This window comes from Canis lupus, chromosome 23 (genome assembly GCF_003254725.2).
Source record: "Canis lupus dingo isolate Sandy chromosome 23, ASM325472v2, whole genome shotgun sequence".
In the NCBI taxonomy this organism is placed as follows: Eukaryota; Metazoa; Chordata; class Mammalia; order Carnivora; family Canidae; genus Canis; species Canis lupus.
Window position 1 is genome coordinate 15,868,852 of NC_064265.1, and position 22,499 is coordinate 15,891,350.

Below are 22,499 nucleotides of genomic sequence, written 5' to 3' on the forward strand. Positions count from 1 at the left end.
ACACAAACAGAAACAGGAAGCAAGGAGTTTTCTAGGAAAGGGGTATGTGGGCCAACCCTACCTTTTAGTACAGAGGTTAAAGGTAACTCTAAACCAAGAGTAGGTGAGAAAAGTTTGCCCTGAGCAGCAAGAAATCACCTTTCTCCCTGTCACCCTGTTCTACCTCCCAACCCCAGCCCCTAAGGCCTTTAAGCTTCCCTAGGGCTTTCCCCATGATATAGACCTTTCCTGCATTAACCATCTTTTCCCATGCTTATCTGTTTCAGGTAGCTGATGAGTATATCCTTTGCTAATTTATTAATGAATGCCATAGATTATTAGTTGAACCTGGATAACATGCCAATTTTTTATTTATTTAAATTCTATAAACTGTCTACTACCCCAAAAGAAATGAATCCTTTACCAACAAAAACCAATGACACAATACAAATAACAAAAACTCAAAGATAAAAAGAAATTGAAAATCAATTCATTAAGGGGGTATAGAAGAGTAATACTGAAATCTTAAAATTGCTTAACTCAACTACAAGTATTGTGCCCAAACCCAACATATTTAGCTTTAAGAATCTTGATATTCAAAGCAACCAAGGAAAGAGCTGCACACTTTAAAGAAGATACATGATTTAGAAAAACCATATAGCCTCTTAAGTGTCTTGGTTTCCTCACTGATAAAATGAGAAATATAATAATATCTACCTTATTTACTTCATATAGATCTTATAAGGGCTAAATAAATATATATGAAACATTTAGAACAGTGAGGACACATAGTTATTGTTATAGGTGTTGGCTATCATTATTACTATTGGTATTATTCTTTCATCACTATAGATGAATTTTCTTGTCCCTAAACACCGAAAAAAGATGAGTTAGAGGGACAATACAAATATAATTAATAATATTCCTGTAGTAATTCTCCCCAAACAAAGATATGCTCCGCAAATAGCTATTTCTTAGATTAAATCTGCATAGCCTTGGGCATACAGTTTACATTATTTAATGATTCCTCAACTTGTCTATTAATTTCCAGATATTCTCTCCTTGTTGGATAAAAGGGCTTCTACTGCATATCTTTATCACAGATGAAACAACTGACACTTGGACAGGTAAAGTAGATACACTTATTAATTAGTTCTCCTCCTGATCTCTAACTAAGGAAGAAAGAAAAGCAAATGGTAGGGCTTAAAATCCAGAAAGGAATAGCAAATCTGGGCATAAACTGATGGGAGATTTTAAAGTGGCTCCAAAAAGTAGGGCAGACATTCATGAAGAAGATGGTATAATTTTTACTTGATCTAGGACTGATCCTACTTCAAGCCAAGAAGAAAAGAAGTGATATCAGAGACTTAGATCAAGGAATCCACTGAAATATGGGTAGGAGTAAAAAAACCGAGGGGGGTTGATCTACTGATAAAGAACCACTCTTTCAAGAAGTAGTTAACTAGTCAGCACTTGCAAAGAACACAGTAGATTATATGTTTCTGCTTTTTAGTTGTTCAAAATGGGATAGAGGAGTAAAACATAGATTAGGTTAATGATTTGAACAATTAACTATTGAGACTTGAGAATCACAGAGAATGTGAGACTACTGAAAGGGTGTCAGTGGATAACTATGGAGATGTATTCACTCATTTATGCGGAAGAGTGATTTCCAGACAATGGATTTCTGGTTGTGATGGATTTCTTCTGCAGTAGCCCCATGAGTTGGATGAGGAAGGACCCTAGCACTGGAGCCCTCAGCTGAGTACCAAGGTCTCCTAGTGGGAACTCAGTCCAGGGATAAGCTGACTTTTGCCTTTCTACAGGAATATTTGAACTAATCGTGCAAGGCAAAGGGACAACATAGCTAAGAAAAGGCACTGGGTTAGCAGGAAAGTAGCAGCAGAATAAATTTGAGATAGAAACTACGGAATTTTCTACTGGCTTAGGAGGGGAACAGAAGGATTAAAAAAGATAACTACTCTGTCCTTCTTCTGACTACTTTCTTTTAATAGGTCTAAAGATGAATGGCTTATTTAGTCAGTTGAAACACAGTGCCATAGGACCTGGGGGTAGCCACAAAAGAGAGGGAATATGGTTCAGATAACATCTCGGGGTTTAATGGACTTTGAAACCTCTTTACGTGGCTGCCAAAAGTTCCATCTTGCAAATAAGCATTTGCCTGTTTTTCAAGAAAAACGAAAATGAAGGAAGAGTAAAGTGCTTTTGAAAACTAAAACTTTCTCTCTGCATTCCACATTCACCCTACTGTGTTCTAATATCAATGGCAATTAATTCAGCTGGAAGCCCCAGGCTGCTGCTTTTCTTCTTTCTCTCCCATTGGCATTTCCAGGACCCCAATAATTTTGGAATGGAGAGATTTGGGATTTTAATGTGTTGATTCTGGTATTTCCTCCCACAACCTCTGGTGTTGGTTTTTTTTTTTTTTTTTTAATTAAATACATGACGGAGCCAGAAAAATTTAATTCATGGGAATAGAAACCTAAAGACAACTGAAAATTTCTAGGATATAAATCAATACCAAAAATGACCTACTAATAGTTCTCATATACGTATGTATACACACACACACACACACACACACACACACACACACATATAAACGTTTTTTTTTTCCTTTCAAAAATTACAACTACATTTAGTAGAATTAAATAGAAGCAAAAGAACTAAAAGCAGGAGAGGTCTTCACATACCCATGTTTTCCTTTGATAAGGCATCATCTGAACAAACATTTTCAAAAGAGCATTTTAAAATAGCTTTCCTAGAAAACGAATTTGACAGATTTAGTTTCAAAAGACCAATCATGTATATTTAAATGGTTATTTGTGTATATTCATTGATAATTGTAAATTATGAATATATTCCTTTATCTTGAGGCACTTTTCCTTGGTTGTTTTATACAGTAAGACAGCAGGATACAGTGAAAAATCAAAGGGAAATAATATTGATCTGAGCTCTCACTAGGTAAAAATCACTAATGAGTCACTGAGTACCTTATATAGGCTTTTTCATGTAATCTTTCCCCAAAAAACCTAATAAGTAATTGCTACTCTCATTTTATAAAGAAACTGAGGCTCTGAGAAATTGAGAAATTTGACAGTGCAGGAAAAGGTTGAGCATGACACAGCTAAATTCTGTCAGACTGCAAAATCCATGCTTCTCCCACCATACTGTGTTGCTGACTTAGAGTCAGAAAACATTTGTTCAAACACATTTTCTCTAACCAGAAAATCTTGAGAAAGCCATTTAGTTTCTCTAAGTCATAAACTTTTCATCTTTCAAACAGAAATGATTATGATACACCCCCTACCTATTTGATGGGGTTACTATGAAGCATAACTAAGATAAGACAGTAAGTCCTTTTTAAAAATTTGGGATCCCTGGGTGGCGCAGCAGTTTGGTGCCTGCCTTTGGCCCAGGGCGCGATCCTGGAGACCCGGGATCGAATCCTGCATCGGGCTCCCGGTGCATGGAGCCTGCTTCTCCCTCTGCCTGTGTCTCTGCCTCTCTCTCTTTCTCTCTCTGTGACTATCATAAATAAATTTTTAAAAAAATTTAAAAAAAATTTAATTATCCGTCTTCTGAAAAAGGACAAAGAATAAGAGAAGGACTATTACACCAGAGTCAGACTTTGTCTTTGAGCAGGGCTCCTTTTAATATAGCACTGATTATCATTCATCAAAAAAATAAGTAAATAAACTGTATGGTTGATTCAATGATAAACACTAAAACCTGCCATCAGTGGCTTATCAGTTCATTATAAAGGTCTGTTTCTGGTTTGCACTATTTTTAAACTAAGCACCTGCTTCTCATCTGCTTGCTCCCATGATATTAATCTTCAACAGTTCTGCTTCAACATATTTGTATAAACATAAAACTTTCTCCATACTTTTTTTTTGTTTTTTTTTAAGACTTTATTTATTCATAGAGACACAGAGAGAGAGAGAGAGTGAGAGAGAGGCAGAGACACAGGCAGAGAGAGAAGCAGGCACTATGCAAAGAGCCCGACATGGGACTCAATCCAGGGTCCCCAGGATCACGCCCTGGGCTGCAGGCGGCGCTAAACCACTGCACCACCAGGGCTGCCCTTTCTCCATACTTCTAAGACTACTACTTATACTTTAATTCTTTTAGAAAATTTTAATGCTTCCTTAGAGAAAAAGAATCAAGAATCAGGGGGAAATGTCATAAAAATTAAATCCAATTTTCAACTTTATCATAATACTTCTCAATAAAAAACATACCTTTTCCTTCTTCTAAATTTGGGCTGCTTCTTTTCAGTAGTGTTTTTGGAAACTTGCATCTATAAAATAACAAAAAGATGAGTTAGTTAAACTGGGACTAGATGAGTTCAGTAAGATAATGGGTGCCCTATGGTCCAAGTAATTTAGTCCAGAAGATAAACTCTGGCCCACAGCTCTCAACCACACCTGAAACCCCAATTCAACCACTTAAAGGTCACTACAATTACACCACTTAAAGGTCACTATAATTACACTGATCTGTGCAACTTCCAGGAATAGTAGACTAATCCAATATGAATGCCCATCTCCCATTTCACTCCCCTTCTCACTTAATACTACTCAAAATAATATAGTAATACTAGGTTAAACACATAATAATCCCTAGGTTAAACAACCTCTAAGTTTTAAAAACATAAATCACCTTTAGAGAAAGAAAAAGAACTATTCAGATGCCAGAAACACGTGGAGTGCAAAACTATACAGATAGGAACTGACATGGTGAAGGCCTACAAAAATGTACCAGGATAGGTGCAAAGTGTTTGGGATTTTAATATCTAAGTGAAGATGAGATGAAGGATGTGGAGAAATCAGCACCTTCACACAGTTGGTAAGAATGTGAAATGGTGGAGCCACTTTGGAATACAGTTTGACAGCTCTTCAAGATGTTAAATGTAGAATTATCTTATGATTCAATAATTCCACTCCTAGGTATACATCTAAGAGAAGTGAAAACATTATGTCCATACAAAATTGTATATAAATGTTCCTAGTAGCATTATTCATAACAGCCCCAGAGTAGAAACAACCCAATGTCCATCGATGGGTAGATAATATGTAGTCTATACATACGATGGAATATTATTTAACCTTTAAAAACAACAAAGTCCTGACAAATACTATAACATGGATGAATCTTGAAGCCATTATGCTAAGTGAAAAGTGAAAAAAGTCAAACACAAAGACTACATGTTGTATGATTTTACTTATCCAAAATGTCTATAAAAAGGTAAATCCATAGAGACAGAGATAGATTAGTAGTTGCCAGGGACTAGTGAAAGGTGGGAAATGGGCAGTGACTGCTAATGGGTGTGAGGTTTCCTTTTGGGGTGATGAAAAAATGTTCTAAAATTACATTGTATTGACTGTACATATTGAAGTATTATATGTATTGACTACAAAACTGTGATCATACTAAAAACCACTGAACTGCATACTTCAAAAGGGTGATTAAGGTGCCTGGGTGTTTCAGTAGGTTAAGTGTCTGCCTTTGGTTCAGGTCATGATCTCTGGGTCCTGGGATCAAGCTCCACATCAGACTCCCTGCTCAGTGGGGAGTCTGTTTCTCCCTCTCTCTCTGCCTCTCCCCACTGCTCATCTCTCTGGCTCTCACTCTCTCTCAAGTAAATAAATAAAATCTTTAAAAAAAGAGTGAATAAATTACATCTCAATAAGGTATAGTTTTTAAAGAATTTGATGACATGGAAAAATGGAAAGTAAAGAGATAGAATATAACATATAAATGATTAACAAAAGGAACCCAACATAGCAATGTTACTTTAGAAAAAAAAGCATAATCAGAGATAAAAGGGTTATTATCTAATGCTAAAAGAAACAATCCATCCAGAAAATATAACAGTCCTGACCTATACATACCTAGAAGCTCAGCCTTAAAATATATAAAGCAAAAAACAGAAAAGAATCGCAAGTAGAAACTGATTAATCTACAGTTAAAATGAGATATTTTAATTTACTTTTCATATGAAAATGATAAAGCAAAAAAATTAGCAAAGAAACAGTAATGTTCAGTAACACAAATAAGAAGTTTAATAAACTAGCACTGGAAACTGGCACTGAATAATTAAGGAATATGTATTATTTTCAAGCCTGAAACATTTACAAATGTGATCACCTACTAGGTCACAAAGGAAGCCTCAAAAGTATTAAAGTAACTTCTCTATTTTACAGACCAAAGTCACTGACTAAAATGCAATATATAAGAAATCAAAATCCAAAAGATAGGTGAATAAAATTTGTAATTAATTCATAGATATAGAATTTACATTCACCCACGAACCAATCCATGATAAGAGTTATGATCCATGTCATTTAGATCAGTCACTGTAGTACATTTTAGTTAATAGTACACGTGACTTATCTTCTCACTGGATAATATATTTATCTCCATGCCAAACCTTGTATGCTATAGGTGCCTGTGAAGTGTTTGGAGAGTAAATGAATGAATAAATGTTCAGAGAAAGATACAATCAAAACAAATTATCACTAGGAAAAAATAGTGCCAGTGCTACTGTCCATTCTGTACTGTCATGGTTGTTGAGTTAAATCTTTAACAAATTCATACAATTTACCCTCATTTCCTAAGATAAAACTTCAATGCAACTCTCACCTTAATATTTGTTAGCTTCTTTTTATTTATCTTTTCACTTTAACCTGTGAAAGTGAGCAGTTTCTTAGCCCATTTTGTCTAAATCTTTCACGGTTACATTGATCTTAATTTTACTGATCTTGATACAAGCATCCACACTGCAAGGGTGGGAACACTTTTTTTTTTTTAATGTACTAAATGTTTAGCAGCTAGCAGAGTGCCATTTACATTGTATGTTCAAAAGCATTGATTATAATAAGATGAAGGTTGAATTTAATAACTCTTTTTTTTTAATTTAATAACTCTTAAAGCATTATTAAACAGCTTAAATACCTTAATAATCATTCAAAAGAAGTTTGTATGAAGACTCAGGGAATTCATATTATTATGATGTTAAAAAATAAGTGGATTTTTTTGTGTGTGTAATCTTTAACCTTAAGGTAATATTCAAGCACTTTTTCCAGCACTGTGGAAAGTAAGTAAAGTAAAAAGTATATGGAAATATTATTGTCTAAAAATCATTGTTCTACATCTCCAAAGACAATGTAGAGCTATTATTTCTATCTTGTTATTAAGGATCAGCTTAAATTATGTGCATATTTGAGTTTAAAGTAAAAGGGTTGCTACAAGGGGAAATAAGATTAAGGTAACAAAGTACAAACTACTTCATAGGTATTAATAGAAAGAAATACTGTTAAATACCTTCCATAAATCAATGAGATTTCTGTTAGAGATAATAAATTCCTTTCTGCTTTGTTAAATATTCCATAGCAGCCAAAATATTCCATAGTAGTCAGTATTGCCAAATGCCCTGTACATTCCAGCTCCAAGCCTTGATAAAATATGATATGATGGAGAAGAACACTGAATTTGGAATGACAGGATCATGATTTGAATTTAATCCCTGGTACTTATTAGCTGTATCACTTCTGGTAAATCACTTACCACTGGAATATGTAGCAAGAGCCTGGTATAAAGCAGACATGTAATAAGTATTTTCTGACTAAATGACCATTCTGTATTTCAAGATCTTTAATAATTACTGCTAAAAAATAACTACCTCAAAGCATTTGGGGGTAAGATGAAATTAAATAACATCCCAGAAAATATCTAACAGAGCTCAACAATTAGTCAATATTCAACTGTTGTCTAACCTATTATACTAATCCACTGGGCTAGTATCAGAATTCTATCCTTTTTCCTCAGAGCATATGACAGAACTTGATGTTTTGGTATGGTTGGACTTATGGGAGTCTATTTGTTATCCAAGGCTGCAATAACAATTTAACACAAACTTGGGAAAGCATCAGAAATTTATTTACTTATTGTTCTGTAGGATAGAAGTCTGTCTCTTATGGAGAGACTCTTCAGGATGCTCATCATTGGATTAAGGTCCACCTAATCCAGGATGATCTCATATCAAAATCCTTACCTACATCTGCAAAGATCCTTAATTCCAAATAAGGTCACATTCTGAGGTTCCTGGAGAACATATTTTCTGGGGGCTACTATTCAACCCACAAGTAGATACTTATAATCTTTATCTATTTCATCCCTTCCACTTCTCTTCCTGTGTTCCACATCTGATTCTCCTATGTTGTTGAGCCTCATGCTATTCAGAGTCAGGGCTGCTATGTGCAGAATTAGCAGCCTCTGAGAGTTTGTTAGACAGGCAATTCTCATGCTCATCTGAGGCCTACTGAATCAGAAACTCAGGGAGTGAGGCCCAGAAATCCATATTTAAGTAAGCTCTTCAGGTGACTTGTACCCAAACTAGAGTTTTCTAGGCATTAGTCTAGTCAACACCCATCCATCCAAATATAATGCTATATACTGTCATTGATTTTAAAGAAACCAAAACAAGTGTTAATTCTTTTCTTGCTAGATATAGAGGCATCTACAAGAGGCATATGTATAGAGAGCAAATGCCATCTACTGAAAAAAATATTTATTTATATATTTAGTGGTAATTAGGATTGCTGACTGGAATGGCAAATGACAGAATTGCCTTTGATTGCCAAAATAATCTGTAGGAATTGTGTTTACATCAGATTTATATAATCTTCATAAAGTAACTTGACATTGCCCATTTCCTTAAGTCACTATTCATCTAAATTAAAACCATTTTATTTTTAAGAACAGCTTTGTGTTAAATCTGAGGGCATAAAATTTTGATTCAGCATTTTATGTTCATAGAAGACATAAATATGTTTTGTAACCTTCCATTGAGAGTAATTGTCAGTCAATGATCACTAAAGAGCTGCCTACTTTGACAGAATTTCCAAACGTGAATATGTGCCTTGAATAATATACACAAACTCCTTGTCAAAAGTTATCATATAGGAGGAAAAGCCAATATCTTCATTTCCCTTTGGAAAACCTGCTGGGAAGATATGCTTGGAATAAGGATGAAAACTAGTTTCATGCAGCATTGTAAATGATGGTTATTACTTAATCTGAGTATCCGGAGAGTACAAATAATAAAGTTAAGTCTTCAGGCCTAGATAATGATTGTTTTCACTCTTCTTTGAAAAAGGAGAAAGTTAAAATAATCATTCTCTAGTCCTATCTTAAACATGATTTTAACAGAGAGAATACAAATCTAGTGCTTCTTACATAAATGTCAGTCAATTACCACATGCTCCAGTCCAGTCACTCTTGGTAGAGCTCAGTATTCCTGCAAGATTTGGACAGTATCAGAGATCAGTCTCTGGCAATATGACTTATAAATATCTTGCTATCCTCTGCACTATCTTTAGCTATGTGTAAGTTCTCACTAAAGCACTGTGGATTTCTCTGCTTTGAGGGGCTTAGCAGAGAAAACACTGTAGTGTGTATTCAAGCAGTGAGCTGAGACAGAGGAGAGTATTTTCCCTAAAAATAGAAGTTGACCACTAGACCACCTTAAATAGAAGGCATGAAAGACTTTCCATTGATATCTCCCAATCCAGGCTGAGGATACAAGTAACAGCACACTTCAAGAAGCTCTATTATTGGCTACTTTACTTATAAATTTTAAAGTCTTGGACTTAATTTTTTTAATGGTCTTTGACTATATAAGAGGTAAAACATAACAAAATCAGGCTTTTTTAAAATAGGACAGGTTTCTCTTATATCTATAAAGAGATTAAGAATCCTAAAAGCTAATGGAAACAGGGTATCCAGGGAGTAAAGACCTCCATGAAAAGTAGAACTTATGTCACAGTTGTTTATCTGACTCAATGGTACCAGTAAATTAGATTATTTGATCTCTACTTGAAAACTCTAAAAATCTAAGTCTGTTGCAAACAATTCCAGTTTCCATAGTTTTTCCTAAAGTTACTGGATATTTTAGCAAGAGGAGAACATAGGGTTTTTAAGGAAGATTTCCTAGAATTGACATACAGGTCTACCTTGGAGATATTACAGGTTCAGTTCCAGACCACTGCAACAAAGTGAATATTGTAATAAAGTGAGTCAAATGAATTTTTTGGTTTCCCAGAGCATAGAAAAATTATCTTGATAGTATCCTGTAGTCTATTAAGCACACAAAGCATTATGTCTATAAAATGTATATACCTTAATTTAAAAAATACTTTATTGCTAAAAAATATGCTAACCATCATCTGAGTTTTCAGCAAATCCTAGTCTTTTTCCTCATAGAGCGTCTTCTCTTGACGTTGATGGCTGCTGATCAATCGGGGTAGTGATTGCTGAAGGCTGAGCTGGCTGTGACAATTTCTTAAAATAAGGCAACAATGAAGTTTTCCACATCAACTGACTCTTCCTTTCACAAGCAATTTCTCTGTAGTGCATGATGCTGTTTGAAGGCATTTTACCCATTACAGAACTTTCAAAATTGGAGTCAATCCTTTCAAACCCTGCCACTGCTTTATTAATGAAGTTTGTTATATTCTAAATCTTTTGTTGTCATTTCAACAATCTTCACAGGAACTGCACCAGGAGTAGATTCTATCTTAAGAAACCACTTTCTTTGTTCATAAGAAGCAACTCCTCATCCATTCAAGTTTTATAATGAGATAGCAGCAATTCAGTCCCATCTTCAGGCCCACTTCTAATTCTGGTTCTCTTGCTATTTCCACCAGATCTGCAGTTACTTCCCCCACTGAAGTCTTGAATAACCCAATGTCATCCATGACGGTGGAATCAATTTCTTCCAAATTCCTGTTAATCTTGATATTATGACCTCTTTCCATGAATCACAAATGTCCTTAATGACATCTAGAATGGTGAATCTTTTTCAGAGGGTTTTCAACTTACTTTGCCCAGATCCATCAGAAGAATCACTCTCTATGGCAACTACAGCCTTTTAAAATTTATTTTTTTAAATAATAAGACTTGAAAATTGAAATTACTCCTTGATCCATGGGCTGCAGAATGGATGTTGAATTAGCAGGTATGAAATCAACATTACTCTCATTGTACATCTCCATCATAACTCTTGGGTGACTATGTGCATGGTCAATGAGAGTAATATTTTGAAAGGAATCATTTTTTTCTGAGCAGCAGATCTTAACAGTGGGCTTAAAATATTCAGTAAAACATGTTGTAAATAGAGGTACTGTCATCTAGGCTTTGTTGTTCCATTTATAGAGCACAGGCATAATAGATAATATAGCGTATTCTTTAAGGGCCCTAGAATATTTGGACTGTAAGTGAGCACTGGCTTCAACTTAAAGTCACCAGGTGCATTAGCCTTTAACAAGAGTCAGCCTACCCTCTGAAGCCTTGAGGCCAGGCGCTGACTTCTTTCCAGCTAAGAAAGTCCTAGTTGGCATCTCCTTCCAATATAAGGCTATTTCATCTACAGTGAAAAAAAGTTGTTTAATGGAGCCACATTCATAAATGATGTTAGCTAGATCTTTTGGATAACTTGCTGTGGCTTCTATATCAACACTTACTGCTTTACCTTACACTTTTATAAAGATGCCTTCTTTCCTTTAACCTTATGAACCAATCTCTGCTAGCTTCAAATTTTTCTTCTCTCAGATTTCACAGAACTGAAGACAGGGCTTTCCCATGGATTAGGCTTTGGCTTAAGGGAATGTTGTGACTGGTTGGATCTTCTATCCAGGCCACTAACACTTTTCTCCAGATCAGCAATAAGACCGTTTGGCTTTATCATCCATGTGTTCACTGGAGTAACACTTTTAATTTCCTTCAAGAACTCTTTCTTTGCATTCACAACTTGGCTTTTTGGTGTAAGAGGCCAAGCTCTTAGCCTATCTCAGTTTTTGACATGCCTTCCTCACTAAGCTGAATCATTTGTAGCTTTTGATTTTTTTAAAGATTTTATTTATTTATTCATGAAAGACACAGAGAGAGAGAGAGAGGCAGAGACACAGGCAGAGGGAGAAGCAGGCTCCACACAGGGAGCCCGATGTGGGACTTGATCCCGGGTTTCCAGGACCACACCCCAGGCTGAAGGCGGCGCTAAACCGCTGGAACACCCAGGGATCCCCTGTATCTTTTGATTTAAAGTAAGAGACGTGATTCTCCCTTTCACTTGAACACTTAGAGGCCATTATAGGGTTATTAATGGGCCTATTTTCAATATTGTATATTTCAGAGAATTGGGAAGCCCAAGAAGAGGGAAGCCCAAGAGAGACAGGGTAATGGATGGTTAGTGGAACAGTCAGAACACATTTATCAATTAAGTTCATTGTTTTACATAGACATGGTTTGTGACAACCAAAAACAATTATAATAGAACATCAAAGATCACTGAACACCGATCAGTATAACAAATACAATAATAATGAAAAAGTTTAAATATTGCGAGGATTATCAAAATGTGACAGTTATATGCAATGAACAAATGCTGCTGGGAAACTGGTGCAGATAGACTTACTCGACGTAAGGTTGCCACAAACCTTCAATTTGTAAAAACCATGACATCTGTGATGTGCAATCAAATGAGGTATGCCTATATTACAATTAAACTCCAAAAAACTGATGCACAAGAGCATTCAATGGTTATGGTACCCATACACATTTTTCCTGGATAAAAGAATGAATGTTGAGAGCTTCATTATCTGTTTCTTCTATCAACTCAAGTAGTAAATATAACCAGCCTGATTCTTTGACCCATGGATCAATGTCAAACCTTCTGATCATTTATCTTAAGCATTATGCAAAAGAAGATGATCTCTCTTCTATGTTGGAATGCATAGACTATGCAAAAGCATACTTTAAAAAATATTCTTTCAAAATTTTTGTGTAGATCTAAGTCTTTAAATAACTCTCTGGGGATTCCAGAGATTGAAATAAGACACTCCTGCACTTAGATTCATGGAAGGAGATGGAAGATATAACTCCCTTTGATCTGTATGACTGCGTTCCCCAGTATGTAGGGGACATACAGATTTAAGATGTGTATCTAATATATGAATTTCATGACACAGCAAATTATTTTTGGATCAAAGTGAAGATATTAAATACATAAACAAAAAGGATAAATATCATCTTAAAGTTATTATAATTCTAAAGAATTAAAAGGTAATAATTTATAGGTCTTCAAGAAAGGCAATGGGTTTGTGCTGTCTAATATAAATGAAAAGTTGGAAGGCTTGTGGGAAGAAGCCAAATGTTTATCAATTTGAAAATACAGATGAATTCCAATAAGTCATAAGTTAATCCTACTAATTTTCACTGACCCTGTATTTTTTCCAGTGATAATGCTCTCCCTTCGCAAACAGGAAAACAGTAATTATTACTATTAGGCATAGAAAGATCTTTTAATATTTAGTGTAATAGCTATAGTCTATAAAATACAAACTCATTATTCAAATTCCTATTGTACATTAAGTCAATAATGACTCTATTGATTAGTAACATTGTTTTTGGTTTTAATGAAATGGGATAAGAAAGATGATGGTGGATGAGGAGTATTCCAAACTTTAGAAGAAAATCAGATTCATCTTATATGTGGCTTCATGTTGGAGAGGTGACTGATGTGTCTCTGAATCAGAGAGAAAGGATAATAGTTGTAATAAATATAATCAGCAAAATAAATGGAAGAAAGCTGCATAACATAACCTTTAGTTCAAATAACAAAGGACAATACCTGGAAACTTATGTGATAACTGGGACTCAACTTGAAGAGATTTTTGTTTCTTAACAAAAGAGCAAGCACATTTTGTAGAATTCTCTTTATTACCTTCTGGCTCAACATTAAAATACAGAATAGAATACATAGAGAGTTCTGACTGAAAAGTTTTGAATTTCTGGAATCTTTTTCACCAGCTTTTAAGTATTTAAGTACTTGAGTTCCAACTGAATTAATATCTTGAGTGAGTTTTTAAATGGCCATTATGTATATAGAAACAAAACTACTTTGTTCAACATTTCTATTGTTTTAATTGGTAACATTCAAAAATGATAACTTTTTGTTTGCTTTTAGTAATTAGGATGAAAACAATTATTTAAAAAATATTTTTAAGATTTTATTTATTTATTCATGAAAGGCACACACACACACACACAGAGAGAGAGAGAGAGAGAGAGAGAGAGAGGCAGGGACACAGGCTGAGGGAGAAGCAGACTCCTCACAAGGAGCCCAAAGTGGGATTTGATGATTTGATACTGGATCCCGGGATCACACCCTGAGCCGGATCACTCAACCGCTGAGCCACCCAGGCATTCCAGTATGAAAACAATTCTTAAGAGAGAGAAATAATCATTGATAAACATAAATTTCTGTTTACCAAATACCACATGTGCATAATGAAACCTGAATTTTCACAGATAATCACTGCACTGGAGAAATCATTGGCTTAAGAAAGCATCTCTAATATTCCTTTCCACTTGTACCTTTTATAGCACACCCTCAATACTACAACTCCAGCAACAAGAGACACCCTTGCAGCCCTGTGATGGTAACAATGTCCTTTATAGCCAGCTGCTAGCCAACACCTCCTTCCATGGCAAGCCCTGTGAACTTGGAGAATAGCATGACCTTCACACTAGGACACTGTTGCTTCATCTCCAGGGAAGATAAGGCACATTTGTCCTCTCCCAGGTCCTCCCACTCGCACCGCCCATCTTATGAGAATGACAAGGAGATCAAACTGGCTAGAGTTAGATCCATGGGCCAAAAGTCAAAGCAAAAAAAGGGTTAAGCAAATATGTAAGTCCCAAAGTAAACTTTTTTTTTTTTTAACATTTAAAGAGCCAATGGGATGAGCACTGGGTATTATACTATATGTTGGCAATTGAGTTTAAGTAAAAAATTAAAAAAAAAAAAAAAGAGCAGGGGTGGTTTGGCTGGCTTAGTTGGAAGAGCATGGAACTTTTAATCTTGGAGTCATGTGTTTGAGCCCCACAGTTGAGTGTAGAGATTACTTAGATAAATAAAACTGAAAACAATAGGGGCGCCAGGGTGGCTCAGTTGGTTAAGTGACTTCAGCTCAGTTCATAATCTCAGGGTTCTGGGACTGAGCTCCCACATCAGGCTCTCTACTTTTCTCTCTCCTTCTGCGTCTGCGTTCTCTTTCTCTCTTTCTCTCAAATAAATAAATAAAATCTTTACAAAATTAAAACAAAATTAATAAAATGTAAAGAGCAAATACAATTATCCACATCAGAAAACAGGTACTCTGAGTCAAGGGATCTTTGCTTGCTTTCATAAATGGTATATAAAAAGCTTTATCCAAAATTAATCAATCTTGTCTAATTTTAGTATTTTACTGCTAGTAGTTATCCTATAGAATTCCTCTAGAGTGTAATTCAAGATAAAAGAGGTAAACCTTGCAACCTAGTTTAGCATGTTTAGTTACTCAGTTATTAAAGATTATCTTGTTAAAAATCACTTCCCCAGGGACCCCTGGCTCAGTAGAGCATTCAACTCTTGATCTCAGGGTTGTGAGTTCAAGCCTCATGTTTGGTGTCGAGATTACTTAAAAAGAGAATCTTAAAAAAAAAAAAAAAAATCACTTTCCTGGAAGTCTGTTTCACAACACTGCCTTATAGTGGTGTAGCTTCCCAGTTTCCCTCCATTTTTTGAGCACAGGGTAATCAAATTTAGTATGAAAATAATGTCTATGTTAAGATTTCTACTGATAATTGAAAATGATAAATGGATAATTTTCTCTATATATTAATATATATTTCTGTGTATTTGAAACCTACAAATGCACAACAAAACAGTGAAATTACATTTTAAAATTTAGATTAGGAAACGTTTTGGGGTGATGAGAATATTCTCTATTTTGGTTAGGGATGGTAATTATATGAGTGTATATATTTAAGAAAAACTCATGAAACCCTACACTTAAGATCTTTCAGTGTTTAAATTTTACCTCAATAAAAAAATTAGATTGAGAAAAAGGTTAAGTCAAACAAAAGACAACGATAGTAACTAACAGTATAAAAAATGGCAAAATGGTGATGGGATACCTGAATGATTCAAGTTTGGGGAACACAGGCCTATAGAGAGATGAATGATGCCCACGAAGTAGAATCCAAAAGGAAACTAAATGAGTTTTGAATTCTGACTGTGACTCTTCCCAAGGGGTTCCTCTGCTTACTATTCTTTTCAGAGATTTCTCTTTGCCTGGGGCTAGAAACCAGAAGTAAGGATCTATTATAATATTTATCTTTGGGGAAAGATGCATATAAAGCTAGTGAATCAAGTGAGCTGCAGTACATGAATTCCACATTAATAGCAAGCTTATTAATTAACACAAATATCTAGACATCTAGTCATAAAATGTAAGCAACTTATCGTGCAACTGGGCTAATGAAAAATTTCTGCTTATTATGAAGAATATTTACAATAATTTTGGGAAAAACTATTTATTCATCAGAAAATATAATAGCCTAATTTCCTCACACATAAATGTATAAATCAAGAAGAGTGATCATTAATTTTGTCTTTCAAAGTGTTACAAGTTAAACTCTTGGCCTTAATAAAAGTGAAATGTTAGGAAAAAAGATACCCATACATAGACACATAATTTCTGTATATAGGCCAAAAAAATTAGAAAACAAAATGACGAAGAGATCCTTTTTTAATTAGTAATGGTATCTGAGATAGCCTTAATTAGAAATAAGTAAAATTCTGCATTAAAAAACCTAAAGAGGGCAGCCCGGGTGGCTCAGTGGTTAAGCGCCGCCTTCAGTCCAGGTCGTGATGCTGGAGTCCGGGGATCGAGTCCCATGTTGGGCTCCCTGCATGGAGCCTGCTTCTCCCTCTGCCTGTGTCTCTCTGCCTCTTTCTCTCTCTCATGAATAAATAAAATAAAATCTTAAAAAAAAAAAACTTAAAGAGAAATGAATAGAGAGACAATTTGTGTTTCTACATGGGTGTATTTAATATTATAAATATATAATTTCTCCCTAAATTAACAATAAGATTTTTTACAATACCAATCATCATCTCAACAGAATTTTTCCTGGAACTTCACTAAATAATCCTAAAGTTCATTTTTATGTAGTTAAAACTATTTAAATTATGCCTTTATTGGGGTTTCCACAGGAAAGGCAAGGTACAGTAGGCTGAACAGTTCAGGATTGGCTAGTTTGAACAATGTTGGAGGGCTCTGGCCTATAGGAATGGTCTCCAATTGCCTAGTACTTGATTTTGGGATGATTTAGGGTAATGGAAATATTGGCTTGGTATTTCAGAGTTTGGTAAGAAGTTATTTGAGGGATATGGGTTTGGGACTGGTTGATTTGCATATGAAAGGAGTACCCTTTGCTACCTGTAAGGGGCAGTCCTTCCCTAGCCAGAAAGGTTTTTTAAAAGATCAAGAATCATAATATACAGAAAATACATACATATATTATACAGATATATATATACACACACATATGTAAACAAAGACAATACAATCCGAAAAGTAAACAGATGAGAACTGTGAAAACAATTTTTAAAAATCATAGTAATAAAGGATCACAGATCCACATATTAAAGATAAAATAATTAAAACAATATGAAATTTAAGACCAGATAGATGAATAGATATATAAGTAGGTATTTTGACATGTTACATGATGAAGATAGCAAATTATATATTATAAAGATTAAAAAAACAGTAAAGAAGGGAAACATTACTTGTTAGTCAATAAATGGTATTGGAATAACTGACAGTGTAGGGGAAGAATAATGCCTTTTTCCTCTATTCTTCTAAATTCTTGATGGGGGCCCCTGTAACAAAAACCAGATTAACAAGGGAAAAGCATACAGACTTAGGGGTACCTGGGTGGCTCAGTCAGTTGGTCATCCAACTCTTGAATTGGGCTCAGGTCATGATCTCGGGGTCCTGGGACTGAGTCCCAACTCAGGCTACATACTCAGCAGGGGGACTGCTTGAAGGTTCTCTCTCTCTTCCTGTGCTCCTCTCCCTGCTCATGCACACTCTCTCTCTCAAATAAGTAAATCAATCTTTAAAAAACAACAACAACTAAAAGGCATGCAGATTTATTTAATGTAGGTTTTATGTGATATGGCAGCCTTCATTAAGGATATGAAGGTCCAAAGAAGCAGTTAAACCTGAGAGTGTTTAAGCAAGGTTTGAAGAGTAGAAGGTCATAGGAAAACATGAAAGTACATGAAAGTGTAGGAGGTAAGATTGGTAAGCTGTGGAAAGGCAAGGCTTACTACGAGATTCTTCTCAAGCTCCCTCTACTATCAAAGAATGCTCTTTTCCTCCTGGTGTAGGGATAACATCTTACATGAGGCTCTTATAACCTCATGCTCTAGGGAAAGTGAGAAAATCCTTCCTGTACCTGTCATTTCACAAATTCATTGAGCTTGAAATATTCAATATACCAAGATGCCATGTTTGGGGTAGCATGTCCTGAACCCCATCTTAGCAAGGTGCATTAAATTTTTATACCCTATCCTTCTACCTCATATAAAAATAAATCCCCAGTCCCATAATAATAGCTAACACTCGTGAAACGTTTCTTATGTTCTAAGCACTACATTATGTGCTTTACACAAACTGTCAAAGCAATCTTATTTTGCAATACTCCCATTCTTTCCACTTAACAGGAGATCGAGACCTTACAGAGTTAAGTAGCTAATTTAAGATCACACTGCTAGTAGATGACAGAGCCAGGATTCATACTTCGACAGTCTACCTCTATATATTCTTTCTTTACTCACTCCTCTGCATTATTATCTATGAAGAAGTCCATCCTAAGTAATAAAACCTCTTAGAAATACAGATGTGACCACATACAAATATTTAACCTCCATATTGCCAGGAAAAACTAATGGAAAAGCAAGCAATATGCTGGTAAAAACATTTACTGAAACAATGACAAAAAATTATTATTTTAATTGCTAGTATATAAAATGTTCATATAAATTTACAAGAAAACATTAACAACTCAAACATAGACAATTACCTCAAGTCAAAGAAATGCAAATTAAAACAACAAAGTATGATGTACACTGGTGACAGCATCTTTATGTGATAACACCTATCACTGTGGCATTTGCATGCACTGCTGATGAGAGTGAATAACCTGATGTATTCCTATCACTGTCTCAGGGATTCTTCTACTGGGAATTGTTGGAAGGAAACAAAACATGTGGTGGGAAAGGAAGCAATATTCATGGAGATTTTCATCAAAGTGTGACCAACAGCAATAGAAGAAAGACTAAATGAATTATAACTTTTGTTTTAATGAAGGGGCAGTCTTTTAAAGTATGTCACCAAAGTTCCAAAACCTAAAAGAAAAAAATTTATTATCTAAGTACAAAAGAACTACAAAAAATTTAAAAGGAAAACTAAGGAAATGTTCACAGTATATTAGCAAAGTATTAACAATCAATAACTAAAGAGAGCACCTACAAGTCAAAAAAAAATGAGAGAGAGAGAGAGAGAGAGAGAGAGAGAGAGAGAAGCCAGACTATGGAAAAAACAGGAGAGGGTATAAATAGGCAGTTTTCAGAAGAAATACAATATCCAATAAATACACTGAGAAATGCTTAACCTCATCAAAGTAAATATAGTAAACAATGCTCAGCCTCATGAAAGTAAAAAAAATGACAGCAAATGAAAATAATAACATGTTATTTTATATCTCCTTTTAAATACTGGCAAATATATAAAGATTGGTGGGAAAAGAGAATGGGAAAAGCATTGCTAGTACTCAGATAAAATAGTTCTGAAGAGAATTTGGCAACACTTGACTAGAGTTTCTAACTTTTATTTGAAGTAATTTTAGATTTACAAAAAGATGCAGATATAGTTCAAAAGAGTTCCCATATATCCTTCATCCAGCCTCCCTCAATGTTAACATTACACACAATCACAGTACAATTATTAAAATAAGAAATTAACATTGCTACAAAACCATTAACTGAATAAAGACCTAATTTAAATTTTGCCAGTTTTATCATTGACATCCTTCTGTTTCAGGGCCCAAACTAGGATTTCACATTACATTTGTTTCCTTAGTTTCCCTCAATATATAACAATTTTTTAGTCTTTCCTTAAACATAACCAGATTTTAAGCACTCACATCCTTTACCTCAGAAGTTTCATTTTTAAGAATCGTTCTGTTGAAATTTGGGCACAAACATGCAAAAAATGTGCAAAGATGCTTATTTCCAGATTTTGAAATAGTAAAATGTTAGAGGTGAGGCAAAAAGGGGGAAGAAAATGACTTGAACTTTCCATTTTACACACTTCTGTAACCCTTGGTATTTTTTCCCTAGCATATATTACATAAATTTATAATAAAAACTAAACAAATTACAAAGAAAAAAGATTGGTAATGCAAGAGATGACAAGTGAAGGCAATCTAGACATTCCCTTACACTAATAATGGGACTGTAATTGGTACAATAATGTTGGGGGATTTTTTAGATGGGAGATGTTTAGCAATTTGGCAAGATTTAAAATGTTCCTACTCTTTGAGCTCAGCAAGTCCTTTTCTAGCAATTTTTAGTGTATAAATATTTACAGAAATGTTTAAAGAGATTTGTGTGCAATGATGTTGCTGCATTTTTATTTATAATTTTGCTAATCCAGAATCAACCTAAATGTCCAGGAGACTGTTCAATAAATAAAGACACTTCTATAAAATGATATGCTATGCAACAGGGTAAGATCTGGTAGATCCTTGACTTGAGAAGATGTCCACAATATATTATTGAATGAAAAAAGTGAGGTTTAATTCATTCCATTTATGTTAATAAAGCATATATATTTTATACATATAAATATATTTTGTTTATTCATAAACATTTATTTGCATATATAATACATAAGGTCATACATGCAAAAGTATATAAAACTATTAACAGTGTCTTTCTTTTAGAACTGAAATTATAGCTGGAAAAGAATTTATATGTTATTTTTTGTTTTCTCACAATGCTACTTCTCTAATTAAAAAAAAAGAACTTCTTAAATGTAGTAAAAACCATAAAACAACATGAAAAAGATTTGTGATATAATACAAAAATCAAAACACTAACAGCACATTACTCAATGAGTAAAACGATGCAAATAAACATACGTATATAGAAATAACTATAAACATGCAAAAAATAATCTAAAAATTTTAATTGAGGAGGTGAATTTTGGATGATTTAGGAAATTTTGTTCTTCAGGGGTGCTTGGGTCGCTCCATTGATTAAGCATCTCCCTTCAGCTCAGGTCATAATCCTAGGGTCCTTGGATCAAGCACCATATCGGGTTCCCTATTCAACGGGAACCTGCTTCTCCCTCTGCTCCTCTTCCCTGTTTGTGCTCTCTCTCTTGCTCTCTCTCAAATAAATAAAATATTTTTTAAAAGTTGTCCTCCAAATATAATGCTCTTATATTTACATTGAAAAAATTTTATTGGGATTAAAAGGTGGGACTTACTTTTAAAAAGAGATTTACATAGTCTCATCTAATAGAACTATGATGCTATTATAAGTCTAAACATTTTAAATATTCTTAAATCCTCCCTATTTCTTTCTAAGGAGAAATGAGAAAAGTACTAGGCATTTATTAAACAAGCACCTACTAAAATACAGCAAACTCTATGCTATTATTGCTTTTCATGCTATCTTTAATTATTATGGTTCCCAAATCAGAGCTTAATTCAATGAGGATCAAAGACATTAACTCACCTAAGGTCACACAACTAAGTAGAACTAGCCCTTGAAGGCAGATCTGGCTCATTCATAAGTTTCTATTTTTACACCACAATATGCTGTGTCCTGAATATTTGCTTTTATATTCAAACATCTTTCAGAATCTCTAACAGGTAACACTACCAGCAACTCCACCCATTTCCCAATACACTAGTATTTTAATTCTTTATTTCTAGGGCCAACTGACCCCGATATTTACTCTGGTTTGTATCAGTCCTTTGACATTCTGAAATTACGTACTGAGCTGTTATAAATATTTCATGGAATATTAAAGCAGGAAGGGACTTAGAGACAATCTAGATCTTTCTTTCTTTCTTTCTTTTTCTTTCTTTCTTTCTTTCTTTCTTTCTTTCTTTCTTTCTTTCTTCTTTCTTTCTCTTCTTCTTCTTCTTCTTCTTCTTCTTCTTCTTCTTCTTCTTCTTCTTCTTCTTCTTCTTCTTCTTCTTCTTTCTTCTCATCTCTCCTCCTCCTCCTCCTCCTCCTCCTTCTTCTTTTTCTTTCAAATGGGACTCAGAGATCAGTGAGGCTTACTCTAATTCTCTTTCATTCAGACTGCTCCACTGGGCAGAGCGGCGGTCGGGTGCAAAGTTGTGCACATCTGTACTATTCACCTCTATCTTAACAGGTAGCCAAATGCAGCTGAAGAGTTAAAAGAAGGGGGTTATGAGAATGGCAGAACCATTTAGATAGAGCTCTCCTACTTGCCCCAGGAAGCACCATCCCCATAGGCACTTAGCAATGGCATTCAAGGTGGCAATATTCTTACATC

At 34.7% G+C, this 22,499-nt stretch overlaps 1 protein-coding gene across 3 annotated transcripts in view; it reads right to left on the bottom strand.

Moving 5' to 3' along the window:
- The window catches only part of ZCWPW2 (zinc finger CW-type and PWWP domain containing 2), a 146,726-nt gene that overhangs the window by 19,835 nt on the left and 104,392 nt on the right, over nt 1-22,499 (bottom strand). For all 3 annotated transcript variants that reach the window (XM_035705258.2, XM_035705257.2, XM_049099714.1), the window contains 2 exons: nt 4,245-4,303; nt 2,694-2,761 (listed from right to left, as the gene is read on the bottom strand). In XM_035705258.2, the coding sequence (XP_035561151.1) occupies nt 2,694-2,761; nt 4,245-4,303 (127 nt within the window). The remainder of the gene's footprint in view (nt 1-2,693; nt 2,762-4,244; nt 4,304-22,499) is intronic.